The sequence below is a fragment of the Erpetoichthys calabaricus genome, chromosome 5, assembly GCF_900747795.2.
Source record: "Erpetoichthys calabaricus chromosome 5, fErpCal1.3, whole genome shotgun sequence".
In the NCBI taxonomy this organism is placed as follows: domain Eukaryota; kingdom Metazoa; phylum Chordata; class Cladistia; order Polypteriformes; family Polypteridae; genus Erpetoichthys; species Erpetoichthys calabaricus.
The window spans coordinates 13,959,903-13,977,595 of NC_041398.2; the positions used below are offsets into that span (position 1 = coordinate 13,959,903).

At 41.9% G+C, this 17,693-nt stretch overlaps 2 protein-coding genes across 2 annotated transcripts in view; both read right to left on the reverse strand.

Moving 5' to 3' along the window:
• LOC114641560 (zona pellucida sperm-binding protein 4-like) overlaps positions 1–4,950 on the reverse strand; it is a 126,638-nt gene extending 121,688 nt beyond the window's left edge. The window contains exons 1-11 of the mRNA XM_051927445.1: positions 4,761–4,950; positions 4,552–4,673; positions 4,394–4,466; positions 4,164–4,322; positions 3,914–4,092; positions 3,608–3,705; positions 3,406–3,533; positions 3,086–3,275; positions 2,869–3,016; positions 2,662–2,737; positions 2,362–2,481 (exon numbers count right to left, since the gene is read on the reverse strand). Coding sequence (XP_051783405.1) covers positions 2,362–2,481; positions 2,662–2,737; positions 2,869–3,016; positions 3,086–3,275; positions 3,406–3,533; positions 3,608–3,705; positions 3,914–4,092; positions 4,164–4,322; positions 4,394–4,466; positions 4,552–4,673; positions 4,761–4,911 — 1,444 coding nt within the window. The 5' untranslated portion in view covers positions 4,912–4,950. The remainder of the gene's footprint in view (positions 1–2,361; positions 2,482–2,661; positions 2,738–2,868; positions 3,017–3,085; positions 3,276–3,405; positions 3,534–3,607; positions 3,706–3,913; positions 4,093–4,163; positions 4,323–4,393; positions 4,467–4,551; positions 4,674–4,760) is intronic.
• Positions 1–17,693, reverse strand: part of LOC114641561 (zona pellucida sperm-binding protein 4-like) — a 48,728-nt gene that overhangs the window by 9,121 nt on the left and 21,914 nt on the right. The gene's annotated exons all lie outside the window — the stretch shown is intronic.

The following is a 17,693-nucleotide window of genomic DNA, read 5'->3' on the forward strand; positions in this document are numbered from 1 at the left end:
CTACTAGGTTTTTTTTTTTGGGAGTTTTTCCCTTGTCTTAGAGAGTCAAGGCTGGGGGGCTGTCAAGAGGCAGGGCCTGTTAAAGCCCATTGTGGCACTTCTTGTGTGATTTTGGGCTATACAGAAATAAACTACTGTACTATAAGATGATATCAGCGGTCACTCAGACTTCTTTGCTGGTTTTAAAGCCGCCCCCCCAACAGTTCAAACAAAAGGACCCCAAGAATGTAGATCCGCCACTGCCAGCGTCCACATCAAAAAAAACATGTTGGTTAAAGCAGCATCGGTCCCACATAATTTCTCAAATAATTATATTACACTAAACATGTGCAAATTATGTAAAATAAAATGATACGAGCAGCAGTTGGGTTGAGCTTATTTTGAGACCCGAAATCTGATCATGAAAAATGAGGGGTACTTAACTCACCCTGTTTGGGTCATTCCTACCATTTGGTTTAAATGTGTTATACACCAAACAGGCACGAGGTGGCAGTGTGAATTCAAGAACCTCGTCAGGCAGCATTTGAACAGAAACTGAAATCTCCGCTGACTTGTGCGATTATCGTCACATCGTTTTCAAAGGTAAGTTTATTTTTGTGATAGGGCTGGGCAGCAGAAAGTTTACTGAACAAAATTACACTAAGTATAACTTTAAAACACGCTCTACAGTGAGATTCAGGTGTCATTAAACAGTAAGAGAACTCAGATTTTTCCAAATGTTTGTATTTTCATGAAGAATCCAATAGGTTATCATATACTGTAATCAACACGACGAATGTGCTGCGACTTCAGTATATGCTCACCGGCCACTTTATTAGGTACACCCATCTCGTAGCTGGTTGGACTCCCTTTTGCCTTAAGAACTGTCGTAACTGTTCATGGCATGGGTTTAACAAGGTGCTGCAAACATTCCTCGGGGATTCTCCTCCATATTGACATTTAGTGCTGTGGATTAGTAGGCTGCACATCCGTGATGCAAATCTCCCGGTCCACCTCACCCCAAAGGTGATCTCCTGGATTGTGATCTAGCGAGTGTGGAGGGCATTTGAGCACAGTGAACTCCGTTACTTTCAAGAAACCACTTTGAGGGGATTTGAGCGTTGTGACATTGCAGGTTATCCAGCTGGAAGGAGCCATCAGAAGATCGCAGTCATAAAGGGATGGATATGGTCAGCAACAACACGCAGGTAGGCTGTGGCAGGTAAAAGGATGCCTCGTTGGTATTAAAAGGGACTCAGTTTGCCAAGGAAAAAAAATAAAATTTACATCCAAACCATCTACCAGCCTGAACTGTTGATACAAGTTATGATGGGTCCCTGCTTTCATTTTGACTCCCAGAAGAAAAAGACTCCGACAAAGTGACGTTTTTCAAATCCATCCTCTTCTGTGACCCATTTTTCAAATCTTCTCATCCAATTTTGGTGAGCCCCATGTGAATTGAAGTGGTGCAAATGTTACAAAAGGAGAGGTCAGGAATGGGAAACAGGTGTTGGAGAGAGGAGAACTCCCACTGAAAATGGCAAGAACATGGATGAGAAAGCAGGGGGCATGCACACCCCAAAAAAGGAAAAATTCTATTGGATAAGCCAATCCTAACCAGTTACTCCAGTGAGTTAACAGGTAGCATTAAGAACAGCAGTAACAACTCGGCAGAAGGTAGAAGCACCAAATTGAATGGGCAAGGACTGGAAATGCAAAAGCAAGAGAGCCAAGTGCAGGTCCAAGTGAGGACGAAAAACTATAGAAATAAATTAACTGTCATGGAATCACATACTGGAGTTGGGTCAAAGTGTGCATTGGGGCATTAGCTCAACCACCATAAATCAAGCTTCAAAACATTTTCATCTTGCAGAAAATCAGGCTGTTGAAGACTTATCCTGCAGATTTGAAAAATAGGCAGCAAAAAGGTGCCCACTGACCTGTGGGTTTGAGTAGAGGATTTTTAGCACCAAGCCCATTAAAATGGGTCATGCTAAATGATTGGAAAGATGGAGTCCGTTGCTTGGTAGGAGAGATGCAGGTCACCAATACAAAAAGCCAAAGACCCCAGTTCCTGCTTGGACAATACCACATCTATTTAGGGTTCTGGTCATTGAACAAAAAGTCAATCTACAAATATTTCATTAAGACTTTATTAAAATTTCAGATTCACATTTTGCCAGTTCATCCTCACAGCAACTACAGACAACACCAGCACAACCATCAACATGGCAGCTGCAGCTCCCAGCACCAATGATCCAGTAGGAAAAGGGGCTGTGGGAGGAAGATGGATATTTACTCTCCAAACCATACAGTAGAAGGATCAGCCAAGCCTACAAGCAGAACTCTGGCCTACTGCAGGAGGAGAATCAAGCTGGTTACCTTTCTGCTCCAGTCTGGATGTTTGCACCTGGTCAGCCTCCATGACCACAGGACCACTGTGAAGGAGCACATTCTTGGAAGCAGCAATTTGTGCCAACTTCTGGGCAGCTCTGCCAGATCCTGAAAGCAGAGATGCAAGGTTTAGATCAAATAAGCCATTAGGTTGTCAATCATGAATTTGGTTGTCTAATGGTCCACCCCATTTTAGGAAGCCCAGTTTACCCACACTGCTACCTCGGTGCAGGTTTTACAACACACTGCATCAGCCACCACAGCAAAGCCAAACCACAGGCTACTCACTTCTTGCAGAGCAGCTCTGAGTACAGGGGTCCGTGGCAGAGGGATAGCAGGCAGCAGCAACACAGTAGATGAAGATCTAAAGTGATCAGACAAGATGCTTTGTCAGGACTCTGAATTCTACACCAAACTGAAGTCGAAGAATCTGTGTGACCACAACAGCTTCAATAGCAGCAGAGGAACAGAATTAAACACTGCATGTAAACCCACCTTTTCAGCCAAGGCTTGCTGAGCGACAGGATCAACAAAAGCAAACATCTCAAACACAAATCTCTTGTAATGACTTGGGTAGGCTACTCCAGATGTGCCGTCCACAGTCACCAAGCTGGTCAAATAGTTGTCCCCTGTGTATGGGCACCTGGGACAAGCAGACCCCACAATTAGTATGGAACAGCCAACCCCTCCCCCCCTCACAGTGGGCACCTACCCATTCACCAGAAGGCTCCACTGGGGCTGGCTGGAAGCAGAAGGTCCTGGGGTGACCCAGCAGTCCCCAAGCATCAGAACAAGGTTAGGGTCAGTCCTGTTCACGATGTGCACTTCCACAGCCACAGGATCCCTCAGCGTTTTGGTCACTGGGTAGTCAGCATCCACATAGTAGGAGCCATAGGACAAATCTGACCATAGAAAGGTGGCAGGCATTACATAGCAGTCCCCCTAATCACCAAAAATTCCAGCCTGCAAGATTTTTGCCTTCTAGTCACCCTGGGAATGAAACCCCACAGGGACCTGACCACCCCCGAGTACCTGTTGCAATGACCAATTCCAGGTCAAATGGCCCTTGCTCTACTACTGGAAGAGGGGGTTCCACAGTATACACCTCAGCCTCCACTTGCACATCCTGGCTTCCCGAGTAGGTGCACTGGAAGAACAACCTGAGGAGAGAAACACCACATCATAGCAGGTAGAGCACATTTAGGGTTAGAGGAAGCAGGTTCAGAAGGCTTACTTGTAGACACTGTCCCTGGTGATGGACCCCTGTGGACCACTCCCCACAGTGATGGCAGCAGACATGGTGTTCTGGTAAGTCACATTGCCACCAGCCAGCTGAAACAGGGACAATCATTGCTTAACTCTACACTTCGGGGGTTAGACCCACACACCTACTAGCATCCCCTATTCAAGATTCTAACCCCCCATCCCCCCCAAAAAAACTAGACAGCATGAAGGTATTTAATGTGGTTTGAAGGCGAGATGGTGTGTGGCTTTTAAAGACTAAATGAACAATGTTGGCCAAGTGGTAGAAGAGTCTCACCTGAACTGTGCTACCACAGGCGTTGACTGGAAACTGGTACATGACAAAGCTGGGCAAGCTGGTCACAGGATTGCAACTGCTGTCCACCAACTGGATGGACCCCAGATCCAGGGGAGGAAGGGTCACATTCTCAGACACCACCACAACAAACTGGCCATCCAGGGTGCACTGCACAGTCACTGACAAAAAAACCAGCATGAATATCCAGTAGCAGCCACCTTTGTTTACTCACACCCCCCAAACAACTCACCATCATTGGCATAGTAGCATGGACTGGTGCTGCTGCTTGAATCGTAGCAGCAGTTGTTGGCTTCACAGTCTGCTTGAGTGATGGATGAAGACCCTCCACAAGGGAGCTTCTCACTGGATGTAACTGCACATTTCTCAGAAACAGTCACAGATCGGCGGGCTGCGATGGTTAAAAAGCACATTTAGAAGATGGAGACACACACTCCGGGTGCCAACCAATAAGAAGCATACCTGGTTTATGACATGTGAACATCTTCAAATTAAAGGGACGTCCAATGGCAATGACCACGTCATACTGGGAACGCTAAAGAGAATAGAGGCTCAAACCTCAGTACAAGATACCGCAGCCGAGTTATGAACTGCAACACGAAAGCATCGGCGCTACTCACCTGCTCAACCACGTAACCATACCGGGAAGAAAAGGGCACCGTTAGTGTGGTGCGGCCAGACTTCACACGGAGAACGATTCCTGGGAGATCTTTGGTCACTTTTACCAGTCCGTTAATCGCCTCTGAAAACCAGAAATTAAAGTGGACGTCATTTACTGAAAGACGCAGGCGCCGACTCTGCCCAGTATTCAAGGACAAGCCGCACTCACTCTGGATATAAACGGTCGGATAGCCTTCAAATGACAGCGTCATCGCATCGTCCTCGTCACATTTCTTAATCACATCTCCTGACGCCGCAAACACAAACTGCGCGCCCGACACGCACAACCAGAAAAGACACCAATAACCCAAACGCGCCATGCTGTGACTGCGCCAAACAGGTACAGGACATGACCTTGAGAGCGCGCGCGGGTTTAAATTATCGGCGGCGGCGCACGTGACTCGTTAGTGAGAAGGCGAGAGAATAGAGCGCGGGAAATCAACGGCACTCCACCTGCTCGTGCGGTTTTATTGAGCAATCAGCACGTCACGGCATCGGACTGATCCGTCCAATCGAAGACCGCGTAGAAGTGACCCTCTGTGGGGCGATGTGTCTGTTAATTTATTTAAGTCATTCCCAAGCCGTCTTTTCTTACACAGCCCCTCTTTAGAAATACACGTAGTTGTCACTTTTCTCGTCTATTCTTCTTCCTTGATGTTTACTGATTTCATGCATAATTAAGAGAAAGTGGGCCAGGATGAGGGTCTTTACAAAAATACGACATGTTTCTTATAACATTTGTGTGAATGCTTTTTTTTTATAATTGAAATTCACCGATGAAATAAAGTGGGAAACACAATACCTCCTTATAGCGAGTTTGGAGATGACAATGTATTGTGCCCTATACTTTTTCAAGAACATTTATTTATTTATGTATTTATTATTTATTACAGTACTGTCTTTTTATCTTCAATTTATAGCAGTCACTCTTGGCACTTGTTTAGAAGGGAACTTGGAGTATCAGATGGACTTTGTGTGAATTATCATCTTTAATCAACATGCAATTTTTAGGAAGGGTCAGTGTAGGAATTAGGTCAGGATGCCCACCTGAAAATGATAGACAAAGCAGACGAGATCAGCTCACAGAGGTAAAACGTGCACTGCTGGTAGATTCTGGAACACGAGAATCAGCTTTGAATTTACGGAGTTGGTGTTATAAAAATTAATTGTAAGCCGATGTCGCATACGCTTTGTCGAGGTGTATCTCGTCGTTGCACAATGTCCGATCACACAACTGAAAATCTGAGCCCATTTCACGTTTACCGACTGAGCGCCGATCTTGCAGCACCGTGGCGCTCGCCAATTTTTCTGACTGCCAACAGCGTGCCGACTGACGGAGATGTCGCTGTATGAAGGGTTCATAGGTGGGGTGCGTTCAGCCCGAGTCTCTGACCCTTTTTCCCCTTTTCCATTTGATTTTAGTGCATACAAAATGATACATCAGACAGACCAACTTCTCTTTTGTCCATGATGTTCAAAACACGCGTGTTCCTTATTCCTCGCCAAATTCAATGCATTGCCTTTAAACGCTCATTGGCACGCAATGAGCCCCGTCCCTCCGTTCAAAGAGACCATCAGACCCGTTTGATTTCATCCTAGCCAGTCACACGGTAGTTGGTCTCAGTCTGTGGGGATGTCACATTAGATGCTCGACTTCCTTCAAGTAGCTAAGATGATGTAAATGAAGGTTACAACTGAAAAAGCCGTCGAATGTAACATGAGTTGTGCGCGCTTTGGGGGTGAAGAACCATTAAAAACAACACGGTTGTGTTTCGCGTATCATTCGTTATCTACTAAGCATGAGGAATGTTTGAGTTTTATGAGTGATTCTCAAAGCACTTTGCTATGTGACATTAAACTAATGACATCTCTGTTGGCCCCCTCGGCGCAGCGCACAGGGTGGATCTGTTAATGAAACTAATGAAGCTTAAGCTGTGGATTATTAAGCAATGTTAAACAAGAGGCCCCACATTGTTTAATAATTTTGGGTATCTACTGTATGAGATTTTTTATAAATTAATAATATTAATAATAGAGTGTAATTCAGCACAGCAATTTTAATCAAAGTCTGAGAAGTAGCGGTTACATAAAAAAAAAAATGTGGTCTGTTTTCAAACAAACACAATGAAGATGATATCAGCGGTCACTCATTGCTGGTTTTAAAGCCCCCCCCCAACAGTTCAAACATCAGGACCACAAGAATGTAGACCCGCCTCTGCCAGCGTCCACGTCACAAAAACATGTCGGTAAAAGCAGCAGCGGTCCCACATAATTTCTCAAATAATTATATTACACCAAACATGCGAAAATTATATAAAATAATAAGAAAATGGTATGTGCAGCCGTTGGGTTGAGCTTATTTTGATACCCGAGATCTGATAATGAAAAATGAGGGGTATTTAAGTCACCCTGTTTGGGTCATTTCTACCATTTGGTCTTATACATCAAACAGTCACTAGGTGGCAGTGTGAATTCAAGAAAAGACTCTCGTCAGACAGCATCTGAACAGAAACTGAAATCTCCGCTGACTTGTGCGATTATCGTCACATCGTTTTCTAAGGTAAGTTTATTTTTCTGATATGGCTGGCCATCAGAGAGTTTACTGAACAAAATTATTACACTAAGCAAGAAATAAGTATAACTTTCTTTTTAAACACGCTCTACAATGAGGTTCAGGTGTCACTAAACAGTAAAAGAATTCACTGATTTTTCAAATGTTTGTGTTTTCATGAAGAATCCAATATGTTATCATGTACGGTAATCAACACGATGAATGTGCTGTGACTTCACTATATGCTCACCGGCCACTTTATTAGGTACACCTATCTAGTAGCTGGTTGGACCCCCTTTTGCATTCAGAACTGTCGTAACTGTTCATGGCGTGGGTTTAACAAGGTGCTGCAAACATTCCTTGGGGATTCTCCTCCATATTGACATCATTTAGTGCTGTGGATTAGTAGGCTGCACATCTGTGATGCAAATCTCCCAGTCCACCTCACCTCAAAGGTGGTCTACTGGTTTGCGATCTGGCGAGTGTGGAGGCCATTTGTGCGCAGTGAACTCATTGCTACATTCAAGAAACCTCTTTGAGAGGATTTGAGCGTTGTGACATCGTGGGTTATCCTGCTGGAAGGAGCCGTCAGAAGATCGCAGTCATAAGAACATTAGAACATTATAACACTCTAGAGTCTAGACGAGAACAGGCCATTCAGCCCAACAAAGCTCGCCAGTACTATCCACTTATTTCTTCCAAGAAAACATCAAGTCGAGTTTTGAAAGACCTTAACGTCTTACTGTCTACCACACTACTTGGTAGCTTATTTCAAGTTTCTATCGTTCTTTGTGTAAAGAAAAACTTCCTAATGTTTGTGTGAAATTTACCCTTAAGTTTCCAACTGTGTCCTTGTGTTCTTGATGAACTCATTTTAAAATAACAGTCTCGATCCACTGCACTAATTCCCTTCATAATTTTAAACACTTCAATCATGTCACCTCTTAATCTTCTTTTGCTTAAACTGTAAAGGCTCAGCTCTTTTAATCTTTCCTCATAACTCATCCCCTGTAGCCCTGAATCAGCCTAGTCGCTCTTCTCTGGACCTTTTCTAGCGCTGCTATGTCCTTTTTGTAGCCTGGAGACCAAAACTGCACACAGTCCTCAAGATAAGGCCTCACCAGTGCATTATAAAGGTTGAGCAGAACCTCCTGTGACTTGTACTCTACACATCGTGCTTTATATCCTAACATTCTGTTAGCCTTCTTAATGTCTTCTGAACACTGTCGGGAATTCGATAGCTTAGAGTCCACTATGACTCCTAAATCCTTCTCATAAGCTGTACTCTCGATTTTCCGACGGCCCATTGTGTATTCAAACCTAACATTTTTACTTCCAGTGTGTAATTCTTTACATTTACTGACATTAAATTTCATCTGCCACATATCTGCCCAAGCCTGTATGCTATCCAAGTCCTTCTGTGATGATATAACGGATTCCAAATTATCTGCTAATCCACCTATCTTGGTATCATCTGCAAACTTAACCAGCTTGTTACTTATATTACTATCTAAATCATTTATATATATTAAAAATAGCAGCAGCCCCAGCTCTGCCCCCTGCTGGTCACCACTCTTAACATCGGCCAGTTCTGATGAGGTTCCTCACACCATCAGCCTCTGCTTCCTGTGTCTGAGCCAATTCTGCACCCATCTACAAACATCACCCTGAACTCCCACCTCTTTTAATTTGATGCCCAACCTCTCATGTGGCACCTTATCAAATGCTTTCTGAAAGTCCAGATAAATAATATCATCTGCTCCACTTTGATCGTATCCTTTTGTTGCCTCCTCATAGAATTCCAGCATGTTAGTAAAACACGACCTCCCTCTTCTGAGCCCACGCTGACTGTTCCTAATAACTCCTATCCTTGCCAGGTGTTGCTCGATCTTATCCTGAATAATTCCTTCCATTAATTTTCCTGTGATGCATGTTAAGCTTACTGGCCTATAGTTGCTTGAATCTGCCGTGTCACCCTTTTTATATAATGGGATGATATTTGCCATTTTCCAGTCCTTCGGAATCTCTCCAGTGCGCAGCGACTTCCTAAAAATATGCGTCAAGGGTTTATATATCTGTACTCACTAACCTCTTTAAAAACACGAGGATAAATATTATCTGGTCCTGGTGATTTGTTCGATTTCAGCTTATTTAATCTGAGCAGTACTTCTCTCTCTACAATTTCCAAATCCCTCAGTACCTCCTTAGTAGTCCCTGTTACCTCTGGGAGGTTATCCACTTGCTCACTTGTGAACACCTCAGAAAAATGTAAGTTTAGCTCATCCGCTATTTCACTGTCTGTATCTTTTAATTCCCTTTACTATTCCTGATGCACTTGACCTCCTCCTTGACTGTTCTTTTACTACTAAAATACTGAAAGAATCTCTTAGGGTCTTTTTTCACCTCATCTGCTATATTCCTCTCCAACTGTCTTTTAGCCTTCCTGATATCCTTCTTCATGGTTGTCCTCATGCTCTCATATGCTCTACAATTCACTTTGCAGTCATTACTCTTATATGCCTTATAAAGCAGTTTTTTCTTTTGCAACTTCTTTTTTAAATCTTTATTAATCCACCGTGGAGTTTTTTTTAGTTTCCTACTAGCAAAATACCCGCGCTTCACAGCGGAGAAGTAGTGTGTTAAAGAGGTTATGTAAACATATATATACATATACATATATACATATCTACATACCCACATATCTACATATACATATATATATACATATATACATATATATATATATATATATATATATATATATATATATATATATATATATATATATATACATATACACATCCACATATATATATACATATATATATATATATATACACTTATCAACATATATATATATATATACACACACATACACACACACATATACATATATACATACTGTGAAGGATTGCCGGCTTTTTACTCCGGTCCTCAACCCCAGGTCGCCAGGAGGAGCTCTCCCAACAGCGTGGACGTGCCCCGAGTTCCAGCAGGGCCGCCTGGACTATGTAGTTTTTATACACAGCCCTGCTGGATACCTTGGGGGCCACCGGGAGTCGCTGTAAGGGGGCTCATGGACTCTTATGCGCCCTATAACCCGGGAGTACGTCACGGTTACGTGACAGGAAGAAACGATGTGCTCCTGTGTTGAAGAAAAGGACTGTTTACCCTGACCCGGAAGGGATAAGGAACTGTGGACGGATTGGACAGGAACACCTCCGGGTCAGGGTGTATAAAAGGACGATGGGAAATCCCAGACGTTGAGCTGAGCTGGGTGGAAGGGTGGCAACGCGTCTGGGAGTGTGGAGGATTATTGATTATTGTGTTTATTATTGAGTATTGTGGAGAGGAGGGTGCTTTGTGCACATAATTGTCTAAATAAACATTATATTTGGACTTTTACCTGGTGTCTGACGTCTAGTCTGAGGGTTCAAGGGGTCACGGAGACCTTAATCTGTCACAATACATACATACACATATATATATATATATATATACACATACAGACACATATATATACATATACATCCATCCATCCATTTTCCAACCCGCTGAATCCAAACAGGGTCACGGGGGTCTGCTGGAGCCAATCCCAGCCAACACAGGGCACAAGGCAGGGAACCAATCCTGGGCAGGGTGCCAACCCACCACAGATACATATACATATCTACATATATATATATATATATATATGGAAGAGAAGGTCTGTGATACGGTTTGCATATTTGCAGTTGGAGATCCACGAAGGGAGAATAAACGAATCACGTATCATAAAATAGTTTTTATTCCTAAGCTTTCAACCCCTATCAGGGGTCTTCATCAGAGGATAATGCTTAGACTTACAAGAATCAAAGGCAATATATAGCAACACATTCAGTGGGGGGGGGTGGGGGGGGTGGGTTTGGTTGGGTGGAGGTGACTAAGTCAGTATGATCAAGGGTGTGTGTGTGTGTGGGGGGGGGGGGGGTTGTATAGTTTATTTATTGTGTACATGTTCTTCTTAAGTTGGCATATGCTGGGTTTATGTCCAGGTGTCTGTTGATGGCGTTTTCATCTGATAGCCAAGACTCGGCCAACTCTCTGGCACTTTTTGTACTGGCCTTAAATTTTACTTTTGCGTTGTCCCAGTTGAATGTGTGTCCTGTCGATTTAGAATGTGCATAGATCAAAGATAGTGCGTCCTTTCTTCTGACGGTGTTGCGATGTTCCTGTACACGTGTTGAGATTTTTTTTGACGTTTGTCCTATGTATACAGCTGAGCAAGAATTGCATGGAATACTATAAACTGCGTTTCGTGTTTCGACTGTCAATTTCTTGTTTTTAGCATTAAACAGGACCATGCGCAGATTGTTCGTGGGTTTATGTGCTATTTTGATGCCCCACTTGGTCAGGGTGCGTGCCGTGCCTTCTGACACATTATGGTGGTATGGGAGTGAATGCCAGGTAGGGTGGGGGTTCTGATTTACGTCGATTGTATGCTGATTCCTTTGGCGTCTGCTGTGTAGACTCCGATTAATGAATGATTTTGAGTATCCGTTCGAGGTGAAAAGTTGGAACAGATAGCGTCTCTCATTAATTTTTGTTTCCTTGGTATTACAATGTGTGTGGACTCGTTTAAATAGGGTTTTCACGCAGCTCCGTTTATGAGATACCGGGTGGTTGCTGGCGTAGTGTAGGATCTTGTCTGCGTGGCATTGTTTGCGGTAAACACTTGTGGTCAGGGTGGCGTCACTATTTCTTTTGATGTAAATGTCCAGGAAGTTGATGTGTCGATTGATTTCTTTTTCCATTGTGAACTGGATTGCAGGGAATACTGTGTTAATATGATTGTAGAACTCATTCAGCTGGTTCTTTCTTAATATGACGAATGTGTCGTCTACATAGCGTATCCAAATTTTGGGTGTAATCTGGGATAAAGCTATGTTTTCAAATCGTTGCATTACCAGTTCAGATAGGAGTCCAGATAACGGTGATCCCATTGGCATGCCTTCTTTCTGTGTGTAATACTTGCCGTTGAAATGAAAGTGCATTTTTTGGCAAAGTGATATTAGGTGCATTATGTCTTTGATGGACAGTTTGGTTCTTGTCTCTATGGTGGGGTCACTATCCAGTTTCATTAATAGTGTTTCTGTGGCCAGTTGGATCGGGATCATGGTGTATAGCGATATAACATCAAACGAGACCATGATGAAAGAACGGGCGCATTTTTTTCACACAAGCTGAGTGGGTGGGTGTGTGTTAGTTAATTAGTTACTCAAAAGAATTCAAGATTTAATATGCACAAGCGGTAACACTGCAAAAACAGCCCAAACCAGGAAAGACAGCTGGCAAAAAGTCACCAACAAACTAAACGTTGTTTAAATTGTACTTACTGAAAGCAGCGTTACAGATTTTACAAATGTTCATTTTTTTCCCTCTGCTTAAAAAACATTGAAAAAGCGGCGTATGCTACGCCTCGGGTTGGTTTGCAGCGTGTAAAACAGTTTGTTTGTCGCGGATAATTTGCTATCCACACAAGGAGGAACCAGGAAGCGAACCCACAATCTTCCACTGTCTCCTTACTGCAAAGCAGCCGTACTATGTAGCTGCGAAAAAATAAAAGCAATACGAGTTTTAACAGACGTCATTGAAGTGTATCATAAGTTTCTGTAACGTTAATAAAAATGGCCAGGAAGTGTCACTACAGAGGTGAGTGTTAAATGCTTCGAAGCTTCGATACGATTTCCGACACAATTGCTTCAAACGTGTTGATGCTTCGTGAGGCTTCGGCGTCCTTACCCTCTCCTCCGGATTTTTCAAATGTTAATTTTTTCCCTGTGCTTAAAAATCATTAAAAACCCAGCCTGATTATGCGGCGTATGGTACGCCGCGGGTTGGCTAGTAATAACTATTCATGGTGGCTCTAAAATCTGTACTAACCCCTACTCTCTCTTTTGTTTCCATTTCCGGTGTCCATTTGGTGGTGGCGCAGCAACTCTAAGTACCATGATGTCCCAACAATGATGGATGGATTAAAAGCCAGAAGTCTGTATGACCATCAGCATCAAGTGACTCCGTGATAACCCGAACTACAAAGAGGACTATTTCATTTATGTTAGGTAGAATGCACAGAGGGGACTGGGTGGTCTCGTGGCCTGGAACCCCTACAGATTTTATTTTTTTCTCCAGCTTTCTGGAGTTTTTTTTTTTTGTTTTTTCTGTCCATCCTGACCATCGGACCTTACTCCTTTATATGTTAACTAATGTTGCCTTATTTTAATTTCTTATGTTGTCTTTTATTTTTCTTTTCTTCATTATGTAAAGCACTTTGAGCTACTTTTTGTATGAAAATGTGCTATAGAAATAAATGTTGTTGTTGTTGAGAGTGCACGAAGTTAAGCAGATGTTATCTTCAATGCTCAAGAAAATACCTGAAGAAGATGAGAGATCTCCTTTACCTTTCAGCCTTCTCTCCTCCAAGACAAAACTCGCTGTAAAGCTGGGACTGGACTGTGACGTACGCTTAGCTTTCACTGGTTTATCCGCAGCCATTTGGGTTTTGCGCCGCTCTTTATCTTTTATCGCTTCTCCGTTTGTTTGCCCAGTCGTCGTTTTATTTGTCTGCTCTTCAATTTCAATTTGTTGTTTCTGATTTGTTTTTGCACATTAAGTTTGTTTTTGTGTTTTCTGATATTTTTTTTTTTATTAAATTTGTTTTTGCATTTTCTCATTTAATTTTGCATATTCAATTTGTTTTTGCTTTTTCTAATTTTGGAGTATTAAATTTGTTTTTGGGTTTTCACATTTGTTTCTGCGTTTCAAATTTGCTTTTGTGTTTTGTAATTAGTTTTTACGTTTTCAGTTTGTTATTGCATTTCAAATTTGTATTTACAGTTTCTGAATTGTTTATGTGCATTTTCTCATTTGTTATGCACATCTGGTCCGTGTACTTTTTGGTATTTGAAATTGCATTTTAGAAGCAAAAATGGAAAAACGAAAATGAAAGGAATGTTCAGATTTTGATTTTTGATCAAAGAATAAAATGAGGGAAAATAAGGTATTTTTTTAATTCTGTGGTAACAAATAGCAGTCATAAACTTAAAATTACACAACTTTTCTCAATTTATTTGCAATTCAAATAATGAATGTGTTATAGCTCAAAAAAACTAAAATTGACGCATTTTCGTTGTCTGAAACCGGAGGTACTTCTTCTTCTGCGCGATTTTTGACGACACGTACGAACAGCCCTCCTCCTCACAACACATCGACTGACGGCCTTGAGTTACACTGCATGGCATCAGCAGAGGATGGACCATTACGTTGTTTTTCGGAACAGTAAAAGAATGACACTCCGGGACGAGGACATAACTGCAGAAAAATGTGTCGCATCTTTCAGGTAAAAATACAAGCTTTGCAAACTTGGCTTCATTGATGTGGCAGTTCTTTTATGAACGTTAATGTTGTTACTTATTGTGAAACAGCTAACATTTGGTGATTTCATTTACTAACACTAAATTTGGCAATTTTTATAGTGCTAGCATTTTGAATGTGTGTAAATGTGTGAATGGATTCTCATTGACAAGTATAACACATGTTAAGAAAACTTTCTGTAAATTACGTTGCTCTCCTAACATGCGTTACATTTGTGCGCACTGTTAATACTCGAAATGTTTACTGTATAGTAGCCGGTAAAAGTCCACGAGCAAACATTCAAAATGCTAGCACTATAAAAATTGCCAGACTTAGTGCTAGTAAATGAAATCACCAAATTTTATCAGTTTCACAGTAAGTAATAACAATAACATTCATAAAAGAACTGCCACATCAATGAAGCAAAGTTTGCAAAGCTTGTATTTTTACCTGAAAGATGCGACTCATTTTTCTGCAGTTATGTCCTCGTCCCGGAGTGTCACTCTTTTACTGTTCCGAAAAAACAACGTAATGTGAGACGGTTGTGGCGAGCGCCCTCTTCTACGCGGTGGTCTGCTGGGGAGGCAGCATTAAGAAGAAAGACGCCTCACGCCTGGACAAACTGGTGAGGACGGCAAGCTCTATTGTTGGCATGGAGCTGGGCAGTTTGACATCTGTGGCAGAGCAACGGGCGCTCAGCAGGCTCCTGTCAATTATGGAGAATCCACTGCATCCACTAAATAGTATCATCTCCAGACAGAAGAGCAGCTTCAGCGACAGACTGCTGTCACCGTCCTGCTCCACTGACAGATTGAGGAGATCGTTCCTCCCCCAAAATATGCGACTTTTCAATTCCACCCGGGGGGGTAAACGTTAACATTATATAAAGTTATTGTCTATTTTTACCTGCATTATTATCAATCTTTAATTTAATATTGTTTTTTTGTATCAGTAAGGTGCTGCTGGAGTATGTGAATTTCCCCTTGAGATTAATAAAGTATCTATCTATCTATCTATCTATCTATCTATCTATCTATCTATCTATCTATCTATCTATCTATCTATCTATCTATCTATCTATCTAATGATCCATCCTCTGCTGATGCCATGCAGTGTACCTTCAAGGCCGTCGGTCGATGTGTTGTGAGGAGGAGGGCTGTTCGCACGTGTAATCAAAAATCGCGCAGAAGAAGACCTCCGGTTTCACACAACGAAAATGCGTCTGTTTTGTTGTTTCTGAGGGTCCGTGTACTTTTTGGTATTTGAAATTTCATTTTAGAAGCAAAAACAAAAAATTGAAAAAGAAAGGAATTTTCAAGTTTTGATTTTTGATTAAATAATAAAATGAGGGAAAATAAGGTATTTTTTAATTCTGTGGTAACAAATAGCAGTCATAAACTTAAAATTACACATACTTTTCTGGATTTATTTGTGATTCAGATAATGAAAGTACGGGCGGCACGGTGGCGCAGTGGGTAGCGCTGCTGCCTCGCAGTTGGGAGATCTGGGGACCTGGGTTCGATTCCTGGGTCCTCCCTGCGTGGAGTTTGCATGTTCTCCCCGTGTCTGCGGGCGCTCCGGTTTCCTCCCACAGTCCAAAGACATGCAGGTTAGGTGGATTGGCGTTTCTAAATTGGCCCTAGTGTGTGCTTGGTGTGTGGGTGTGTTTGTGTGTGTCCTGCGGTGGGTTGGCACCCTGCCCAGGATTGTTTCCTGCCTTGTGCCCTGTGTTGGCTGGGATTGGCTCCAGCAGACCCCCGTGACCCTGTGTTTGGATTCAGCGGGTTGGAAAATGGATGGATGGATGGATGGATAATGAAAGTATTATAGCTCAAAAACAACAAAACAGACGCATTTTCGTTGTCTGAAACTGGAGGTACTTCTTCTTCTACTGTGTGATTTCTGACGACACGTGCGAACAGCCCTCCTCACAACACATCGATCGACGGCCTTGAAGTTACACTGGCATCAGCAGAGGATGGACCATTACGTTGTTTTTTGGAACAGTAAAAGAGTGACACACTGGGACAAGGACATGACTGCAGAAAAATGGAGTCGCATCTTTCAGGTAAAAATACAAGTTTTGCAAACTTTGCTTCATTGATGTAGTTCTTTTATGAACGTTATTGTTGTTACTTTGTGAAACAGCTAACATTTGCTGATTTCATTTACTAACACTAAGTCTGGCAATTTTTTATAGAGCTAGCTTTCTGAATGTGTGTAAATGTGTGAATGGTTGCTCATTGACAAGTGTAACACATGTTAAGAAAACTTTCTGTAAATCACGTTGCTCTCCTAACGTGTTACACTTGTGCGCACTGTTAATACTCGAAACGATTACTCGCTATAGTAGCCGGTAAAAGTCAATGAGCAACCATTCAAAATGCTAGCACTATAAAAATTGCCAGACTTAGTGTTAGTAAATTAAATCACCAAATGTTAGCTGTTTCACAGTAAGTAACAACAATAACCTTCATAAAAGAACTACATCAATGAAGCAAAGTTTGCAAAACTTGTATTTTTACCTGAAAGATGCGACTCCGTTTTTCTGCAGTCATGTCCTCGTCCCGGAGTGTCACTCTTTTACTGTTCCCGAAAAACAACGTAATGGTCCATCCTCTGCTGATGCCATGCAGTGTAACTTCAAGGCCGTCGATCGATGTGTTGTGAGGAGGGCTGTTCGCACGTGTCGTCAGAAATCACACAGAAGAAGAAGAAGTACCTCCAGTTTCAGACAACGAAAATGCGTCTGTTTTGTTGTTTTTGAGCTATAATACTTTCATTATCTGAATCACAAATAAATCCAGAAAAGTATGTGTAATTTTAAGTTTATGACTGCTATTTGTTACCACAGAATTAAAAAAATACCTTATTTTCCCTCATTTTGTCCTTTAATCAAAAATCAAAATCTGAAAATTCATTTCATTTTCGTTTTTTTTGTTTTTGCTTCTTAAATGAAAATTCAAATACCAAAAAGTACACAGACCTCTGAGCTATAACACTTTCATTATTTGATTCTCAAATAAATCGAGAAAAGTATGTGTAATTTTAAGTTTATGACTGCTATTTGTTACTACAGAATTAAAAAATATCTTATTTTCCCTCATTTCATTCTTTGATCAAAAATCAAAATCTGAAAATTCCTTTCATTTTCGTTTT